This window comes from Astyanax mexicanus, chromosome 18 (assembly GCF_023375975.1).
Source record: "Astyanax mexicanus isolate ESR-SI-001 chromosome 18, AstMex3_surface, whole genome shotgun sequence".
Classification (NCBI taxonomy): domain Eukaryota; kingdom Metazoa; phylum Chordata; class Actinopteri; order Characiformes; family Acestrorhamphidae; genus Astyanax; species Astyanax mexicanus.
The window spans coordinates 24,340,823-24,350,567 of record NC_064425.1 but is presented as its reverse complement, the minus strand read 5'-3'; the positions used below and the strand labels follow the sequence as shown (position 1 = coordinate 24,350,567).

The following is a 9,745-nucleotide window of genomic DNA, read 5'->3' as shown; positions in this document are numbered from 1 at the left end:
TGGCCTTAGCGTAATTGTCTTCCTTCATGCGTGAGAAAAGAACGATGTTGGGGTGCAGTAGACAGAACACTGATGACCATAGACTTGTTTTCTCTCTTCTTTCTTTCAGAGCACTTCAACAACTCTGAATAACTTTGGTTAGCCAGGTATCTGCAGATACAAAAAGTCTTAAAAAGTCTTACATTTATTTATCTGAACAAAAGCATAAATTTGTCTTCAAAAGTCAGAAATCTATCTCCAAAATGTCTTAAAAACAGCAGACAATAAATACAATTATATTATTGCATTTTAGTGGTTCCAAATTAAAGATGCTAGTTAGCTTAGTGAGTTGGGGAAAGACTAAACTTACCGGAACTATCTGCAGTCTGTATGGCTCAGAAGCAGGGGTGGATTTTACCAACACGCAAACCACGCAATTGCTTGGGGCCCCCTGCTGGCCAAAAGGTGGCAGAAAAACGAAAAAAAAAAAACAAAACGCATTATTTCTTTAAGTTAAGCTAGGTGAGGTAGACTAAGGGTGTACTCACACTAGGCAATCCGAACCGTGCCCGGGCACGGTTACCTCCCAAAGCACGGTTCGTTTAGGTAGTGTGATCGCTCCGAACCGTGCCCGGGCACGGTACGCTGAACCGTGCCCGGGCCCGATTGGAGAGGTGGGCCCGAGCACGGTTCACTTGGACCCGGCAACGGTACAGATGCAGTGTGAGCGCAAACCGTGCCCGGGCACGGATCAAGATGACGTCAGTGACACATTTTATTATTACTTGAGTTTTATGTTTCGCTCCTTTGGTCACTATTTATGTATATAGCAAGTACGTCTACCTTACTGATGAACGTGAATTGTAGTCCGCGAGTAAAGCTGCAAATTTCTCCCTGGACGTCTGCTGCTTGTGTAAAAAACCTTCTTACACGTGCAGCACGATTAGCAGTAAATCGTTGTGTTGCACAATCAATGAATCTCTGGTTCAGTTGCGTATTTGCACGCCCAAAACGACTCCAGAGAAACAAAAACAACAGTACAATCCTGAACTCCATTGTTTTGCGCGCGCATACTGTTCTTCAAAACAAAAGTCACCTGTTGACGAAAGCGTGCTCGAGCACGGATCGTTTAGCGCAGTGTGAGTGCAGGCCTGCGGGGGAGTGGGGAGGGGGCCGAACCGTGCTCCGGCACGATTCAACCCAACCGGGCCTAGTGTGAGTACACCCTAAGGTAGCTTCGGCACAACCATGAAATGGTCTTATCCCAAAGAAGAAAGAAAATTAAGGAAAGGAAGTCCAGCACAGTAAGCTTGACAAAGCTCACCAATTTTTTCCACAGCAGCAAGAAATGAAATGTCTGACGAGAATGAGGTACCTGAGTTAGCTATGTTGTCAGAGTCAATATTACATTTTGCTATACAAAAGAATCCATTTGATCAGGGCCCCCGGAAAAAAAACATTGCTTGGGGCCCCAGAACTTCCAAATCCTCCCCTGCTCAGAAGTAGCTATTTTCAGGTATGTCCATTTGTTTTGAGTAGCAGAGATGGCACTGTGGGCATGGGGGTAAGAAATTCTAAATTTGCATTGGAACCTATTTTCAAAGTGCAAAACTGTAGCCAAGCTGAGAACACTAACCTAACCAAGTGCAAGATGAGTTTAATAACTTCTACCAAGCAGGTATCTAGCGTTATATTTAATGTATTTTACATGACAGACAGATAAACAACTAAAAAGCTAGATAAGTGCTAGGAGTGGCCATGAGTAATGCTTACTGTTCCTTATGTTGAATATGAGAAATTACTTGACACATAATTACATTCGTAGGTAAATTAAGTCGATATAGAGTCTAATTTTTGGTTTCTGGCGTATATTTTTGAATTAATAATCTAGTAGTTGTATTTAGAGATCAACATGCACACAGATGTAATATACACATCTTATAATTTACCAATAAATATGAAAATCAAATCCTTCTTGGTCCTTTAAGCATTTGGATGCAAGATGGAATTCTTAATACTTTTCCTAGTTTCAGTCTTAGCCCTTATAATTAAGAAGGATTTTACATTAACTGTTGATGAGAGAAACATTTGATAAAACAATTCTGCTTCAGTGCAACTATATTAGTTGGCAATTGTATCAAGCTGAAAATAAAGGGGGTTTTGGCCCTGATTTGAGGTTCATACAGGGACAATCTGGACTATCTCAGCACTAAGTATTGTTCTCAGAAGATCTCAAAACTCAAAGACTCCTATTTTTTTCCCTCTTCTTTCGTTCTTCTCCCAGCAGATCTTATCTAGCATAGCTTGTCACACCCATGAGGCCTCGTTCCGTTCCTTCGCGGATGTGTCAGAATTGAGAGGCGTGCTCATTTTTCAACGGTGACAAAGTGGTTCTGTCAGAAAAAAATGAAGTCGAAAAGACAGTCTAATCGCTCTTGGTCAGGACTGTTCAGCTGGCCCCAGTTCATCGCTCACATTCGGCGTGAAATATCTACAGAACCCACTGGCCAATCTAACACTCCGTGATGTGTAGTGTTACCATATGTCTGACTGGGAAGATTATGGCTGCCAAGAGTTAGATGAAGCACGAGTCCGAACCTCCTCCTTCTGCCCCTCTCTGCTCTTTCCCATGTTAAAACTCCTGTAAGTCTTCCTCCTTTGGTATTTTGGCGCAGTTTGTTCGTTACTGATTCTGGGTGTGTCTCTCTGCAGCACTGGGCCCACAGCTTGTCTGCCTATCTCGCTCCCCCTCACTCTCTCTCTCTCCCTCTACTTTTCCACCCCTCCCTTGGCTGTGTCTGATTGCGCAGCTCTGTTTGACATGCAGGGTGTCTGCGTGGGCCGCCACACGGCTAAAGGGCACCGCGCCCAAACACACACACACTGACCAGACCTCACACTCCCAGCAGTACCTGACCAGAGTTCATAAAGGCAGAGGGTCTACAGCTCGAACCCCCTTAAAACCCTGAACATGTCTCATCGAGAGTCCATTTAAAAGCTCACTCCCAGGCTTTGAAGGACTCATCGTGAGGCATCGCGAGGCATCGCCAAGCCCTAACCCGTCTTCACCTTACTGATCAGGACAACTGTCAATTGTCGGTCTGGTATCTCAGGACCATTTCTGAAGGCTTTTCTGAAGGAGAGGCCTTTAGGTCACTTCCACTCAGCGATCGCATGCGTACACGCAGACACGCGCTGTTCGCCTTTTTCTCCCCAACAACTCTGCCTCTTTAGTATGCAATTCCTCCAGTCGTCAAGAGGGAATGATCCTCACACTAATGAACTGGGGCCTGCCACTTGAATGTAAAACAGGACTTAACCCGTCTTCAATGTCAGAGCCCCTCCCTGGGGTTCCTTGAAACAACACAACACCGCTTGCCATGGCTCGCGCGCCTGGCGTTTCAATCACTCCGTCCGCCTTTTGTCTCCAGCCTGCAGCCCCGGCACGGCTGGAGCTGAGCGCAGCTTCAAAGCCAAAGGGCTGCAAGTCAGGAATCTGCATGCAGATTATGGCGGAAAGCTCCTCAGATGGATTTGGAGGTGGAGCTGACAAAGTAGACGGAGGTGGTTTATCACTTCAGACATGAGGTGCTTCACACTGGATCACTATGACTATGTTCTGGACATGAGTGTCGCTGGAGAACAAAAAGAAACACTCATGCTGTGTTTCATTTGAACATGGATATTTTAACTGGAACACCCCAACAAGACGCAAGAGCCTCCCCAAACTTGAGGTTTAGTGAAAATAGTGAAAGCTGTAGTTTTATACAGTTTATTAGCACTTCTATTCCTCTATACTTCTATTAATGTGTCATTAAATCAGTCGTACAGAGAGAACTGTGGACGTGTGGACATGTTTGAATATGTAAAATATATCATGTAACAGGTTGTTCCCCAATGGTATTGCTTACAACAACATAAACATTGGGACATGCGTTGGTTAGATTAAAGTCCTTATATGCAAGTCAATTCACTCTCTGGTCATCTTTGCAGCATGACCCAACAGTTATTATTTCCACTCATGCAAGACCAGTATGTTTGAATGAGGAGAGAGACTCAATAAAATGAAAACTGAAGGTCAACTAAAGGTTTCAGAAATATATTTTAAATCAACTATAAAATTTGATTAAATCTGATGAATAGTTCAGTACATTTGGCTCTATAATGCACATAAAACAAGAATTTTCGTCATTTGGCTACTGCACTTGCACAGATCTCCACATTAAAAGGTGCAGCTACGCCCTCCTTCGCTCTTGGCACATTAAGCAAGGTAATCAGCTCTTTTTGTCGAAGAGTTGGATTTTGTGCGGAAATGGGTATCATGATTAGCATTACCAGAATTCATATTGCTGTCAGTGGCTAGGCTCCTCCATAATAGCGTCTATCTTAACACTTCCTGTCCACTCCGGAAGCAAAACACAGTGATTTTATGTTTGTATTGTTGTTAAAAACTAGGCCTGCTAAGATCTGCAGCATTTCCTGAGACTGCTGGCCGGAAGAGGGCTACCCGCAATGGAACCGGAAGCGCGGTAAGAGAGCCGGAGTCCGCTAAGCGCTAAGCTAATGGCTAACTCCAGCCAGTCACACCTTGCCCTTTATGTTTATCTATTGTTTGTTGTCCCATGTTGCACCATGGTTCTGGAGGAACATAATTTTGTTACACTTTTACCTGTACTCAGATGTAATGACAATAAAAGTCTCTTGACTTGATTTGGTTAGATTCACCCTAAAACAACAGTCTGACCAAGTTTACTGGTCAATCAGTTTACTCGGTTAATCAGATTGGTCATGCTAGTCAATCAATTTGATCTAACTGGTTGACTAGTGTTCATGCTCATAGCCTAACTAAAACATAAAACTCTTGGATAATACTCCTGGAAAGAGCTAAACTGGTCAACCAGCATGTATGTAATTTAAACATGAAGAGGGAAAAAAAGACACTCCACTACAGGAATAGAGTTTATTATCTCATCTGTATTATCATTATAATAATCTTTGCAGATTTTCATTTTCATTTAACGTGATTGATGCCATTGTATCTTCACAAACATTTCAACATAAAAAGGTTAGATTCACAGTGATGGCAAAGGTTAAGAGAACACATCAATCTCATGAGTTATATTACACACTCGTGAGTACCCCACCCCCCGCATACACACACACTCAATCACTCGGTCACTTTCACACGCACACTCTTTCATTTCAACATCACTCCTCACTCACATGTGCACTTAGAAGTGAAGCAGAAAAGGCTTAGCCTTCAGTCAGTGAAAACAACAAGTGCTTATGGCCATTCACATTTCAAACTTGTTTGGTATGGACACAGAAAAAGATATAGTCCTACAGCTGTGTGGTCAAAACATCTGCATGGAGACGACTAACATATTCAGTTCTGTACTTCTGAAATCATCAGTCATTTTCTGTAGTATGAGTTTATCAGTGATGTGACTATGAGCTACAGGACCATCAGGACCGTATCTATCTTGATCTCTGGACCAAATCCTCATCCTTGACACCACCCACTTAGTTGGAGTACAGTTTCATAATACACCATATTTCCCCTCACATTTTTCAGGTCGGCATAAAAAGCAACATGTTTTATTGACCACAGCCATTCTACTACAGAATGTTTTTATTTTATTTTATACAGCAGAGGTCATAAATGAAGTGCTATATGTTCAAAACCAGATGCTCTTAAGTGCTTGGAAGTGATGGACGATGACAGGAATGAAAAAAAACAAAACAAAACACTTACCCACCCTCCCGCCTGACTGACTTTGACACCCTAAACACCAATAAGAAAGTTAGTTCATGACGTTATTTTATTCACAATATCTATATAGGGCTTTGGAGCCTTGCATGGAAGCAGTCTTTAAATCCCAAATGTCTTAAATATGGCTGCACGTTCTGAACAGATCACTCAGGTGATTCATTTTCTTTTTTTCTTAAGCTCAAAGAAACGAGAATAAGAGACAAATATTGTATGTTTCTTTTTTCTGTACAAAATAAAAAAAATCTACAGTGTTTAAAGGATTTAAACCCGTGAAAGGGGCTCGACAAGATCACTCCACAAATTAGGGACTGTGCTTTCTTCTCTTCTTGCTTGCAGTGTAGGAACATCTCTTTTTGGCACTCAGCAAATGTCCAAAGCATGATCAGGTCTGTGATCATGCTCTCCTGTGCCATTGCATTCAGATGTCTCTTTCACTTTGTTTCCAGACTCATTCCCTTCTGGAATTTTCTCCCCGTGTGTGTCTGTGTCTCTGTGGCTGAATGAAGACCTCCATTTGTACAGTATGGCTTTTCCTGCATGTCCAGAGAGAGGAAGACCTATGCACGCTCATAAGCTAGCTGGAGAGGATGCTGGGAAGACTGAAGAATGACAAACCTGCACCCTTCCATGAAGTGTTTTATTCAGTGTTGTGCCATCTTTGTTGCCAAGTGATCTGTCCATGCTCGAGCCAAACAACCATTCCATGTTAGCAACTGTCACCAGCTTTGACTAGCTACACAGAAATTTGGCTAAAATAAGTGGAAATACTGTAATGATCAGCTTTATGCTACATCCATTTCCATCCATCTTCTCTCTAGTTTGGATTAGCTTCTGGATAGATAATTTACTGCAGGGTAAGTTTTAGTATGCCCTTTCCCTTTAATTAGCTACAGGATTGATTTTAGCATCATTGATGTTTACAGAAGTCTATCCTTAATTCAGTGTGTGATCATTTTCAGTAATTCCCTTCTGCCAAGTTTTGATTAGCTACTACAGTTATTAGCATTTTAGCTGTGAGCGTTTTTGGACCAATTCCATTCTTATAAGAACCACGGTGCTCTTCAACAAACCAGTCCGTGTTCCACCAGTTTTAGTAGAACCGTCAAAAACGTCACATCATACGTCATCAACAGAGAGCATTGCACAGTGGTGGTGAACACGGCTCCTGCTGTGAACGGACATTCTTGGTTCCAGGACCTACTTTTGTTGGTGGAAACGCAGTGAATGGTTCAAAATTAGGTTCGCGAACCAGAACTATGGCAATTCCACATCGGTGGAAAAGCCAAGAGAAGTATGAGAAGCAGGTGGTAGCATTTCTGTACTTCCTAGTTTTAATTAGTTGCCTATGTCAGACAAAAACATGGATACTGTCATATCATGATAGGATGCAGCACCTGTCTAAAAAGTCCAGTTGTGAAATTTCCTGTTATGAGAATGTTCTGGGAATATTATTTTAAAGTTGCAAATAAGGTTGAGGAATGTTACAATGTAACCTTACAAAAACTTGTTGCGAATGTTGACAAAAATGGACAAATTCACATTGAGAGAAATTTCCAGACAACTAAAATATGACATCAGGGGAACGTTCTAAGACCATACTTTTGTTAGCTGGGATTACTAGTAGTACTGCTCCTACTACTACTACTACTACTATTACTATTACTACTACTACTACTGCTTTTACCACTACAATGACTACTAATATTACTAGGACAACTAATATTGCTACTACAACTACAAAGTAAATTTTCAGTGTTAAATTAACACTTTTAACATAGATCTTTGACACAGTGTTGATTTAACACTTGTAATTTTACTGTTGACTATTACTGCTACTTCTCACCTACTTCCAACCATTTTATTCTTTATGCAAAAATGAAAAACTAATGAATGGCCAATTCATTTTGGTCAGGGATAAAAAAAACATAAAAAAATAATACATACAAACATAATGCCCACATATTAACTGATGGGGCCGATAACTAATGGAGCACAGTCTTTTTTTTTTTTTTTTACTGCTTATAGCAGCTATAAAAACATACTCTGTAGCTTCAATTGGTATTGGATCACTTAACACTTAATACACTGCTAAAAGCATTAAAACCCTGTTGTAAAAAAAAAAGATTTCAAACCTTTTCGAATCCCCTTAACCAGCTTTCTGTGGTTGTTGAGAATGTTGAGAATAAATTACCCACCTAACAATTTCTCCCCTTTCAAAGAGTAAGGGTCTCCTCTGCCCCACTCTAAAATTTTATATACAGTATATATACCTTTTCTTTCATTGTGGTGCACAGCTTGCTTTGAAGTATGGACAAATATGTTGTTTTACCTTCTCTAAAGTTGGGGGCAATCTAGGAAAAGTTAATAGGATTAACATTTCACACTTTTTTTTTTACTGCTGATAAACATGGTGGTGGTGTGTCATTTGTGATTCTTAAGACAACACAAAGGATAAAGGTTCCACCCACTTTTCTCTTTGTTTTAAAATAACAGATAATCCTAACAATCTGATGATCTAATGACTGAACCAGCTAGCAACAGTTGCTGCAAAAAGATGCACATTTGGATGCAGCATGGACAGATCAGACCTTTACTTCTCTCTCTTTTTCTTTCTCCACATTCGACCTCCTGCTCTCTCAGTCCTCCTCCGTCCCTGCTGCCCCTCTCAGTCCGTTCATGCAGAAGGGCAGCGTTGGATGAAACGGAGGTTCAGAGGGCGAAAAGCCGCTGAAGGGTGGCAGCCCCGCAATTCTCTGCAAGTGGGGGAAGAAGGTGGGAGATTTGGGGGTGTGGTCAGTGCGGTGGCTGTCGGTGGGAAGCTCTGGTGGGGCGTAGCGAATAGTGCTTGGGGCATAGAGGCTCTGAGGGCCCTGAGGGCCAAGGGCCAGCGGGTGGAAGAGGACACGTCCAGCTGCCCCGCCTGCAGCCAGTCTCTGGAGGAGCTCGTAGTCTGGGGCACGAGCGTTGTGGATGGGGCGTTCTTCTCTGGGCAGGGGCGACGCTGGGATGGGTGAAGACAGGGTGGGAGAGGGGGGGCTGAAAAGACCCTTGGCTGGGACCTCACTGGCGATTGAGTCTGGAACTTGAGAAGGGGGGCTACTACCATTTAAGCCACTGGAAACATGGGCACCGGTCAGAGGGTGGCTCCATCGGCCCCCGGAAGCCAAGCGCTCAGTTTTAATGTTTGACCCAGCCGTGCTGGTGACCACACTCTTCAGTTGCTGAATCACAGCACGGCCATTATGGGCTTTATCCAGACTGCTCACCCTGCTGGCCTGCTTGGACACGCCCTCCTCGGTTTTCACCCTCTTGCTGTTGCCGTTATGGTCCCACTCGCTTTCCTTCTCTTCCTCTTCTTCTTCCTCGCCGGCCTCGCTGTCGCTAACTGGCTCCGATGATCCTGACGGGCTGCCCTCTCTTTGCCGGAACACTTCTAGCCGCCTCCTTGTTTCTGGGGGACCGTTTTCAGGGCTTGAACGATTGGGCCTCTTCCTCCTGTCCTCTGACTGGCTAACAGTTGGGTGAGCGTACGATTCTCTTCCTTTGCGCTCGGGATCGTTCCGGCCTTTTGCTGGCTGGGTGCCAGTGGGGCCTGGAAATGAGAGAGAATGGGTCTTAATTACATCAATTGATTCTAATATGTTTGTCTTTTGTAACTTTATAGGTTGCAATTAAAAAAATGGCATGGGTTTATATGGTGCACAAAGCAGCAGATTAAATATAAATCACCAAGAAAACGCATGCATGTCTTGGCTGATGTCAGTGGTAGTAAGTGTAAAATAGTCATTTTAGAGCATTTCTGTTGGTCCATTCATCATGACATATTTACACAGTATAAAAATCAACAGCCAGATTAAAAAAATTAGAAACAATTTACCAATTCTTGCATTACGAACTATTTCTACATCAAAATAACAGCTTTGAAATTGTGTTAATTCTTTACTGACTGTAATCTTCACGGATTGCATCTTTGTTATTGTTTCTACTGGTCTG

The 9,745-nt window shown here is 42.6% G+C and overlaps 1 protein-coding gene across 2 annotated transcripts in view; it reads right to left on the bottom strand.

The window, feature by feature from the left end:
• Positions 1–4,925: 4,925 nt before the first annotated feature.
• The window catches only part of npas1 (neuronal PAS domain protein 1), a 69,179-nt gene continuing 64,359 nt past the window's right edge, over positions 4,926–9,745 (bottom strand). For both annotated transcript variants that reach the window (XM_007260896.4, XM_022687076.2), the window contains one exon: positions 4,926–9,344. In XM_007260896.4, the coding sequence (XP_007260958.3) occupies positions 8,389–9,344 (956 nt within the window). In that variant the 3' untranslated portion in view covers positions 4,926–8,388. The remainder of the gene's footprint in view (positions 9,345–9,745) is intronic.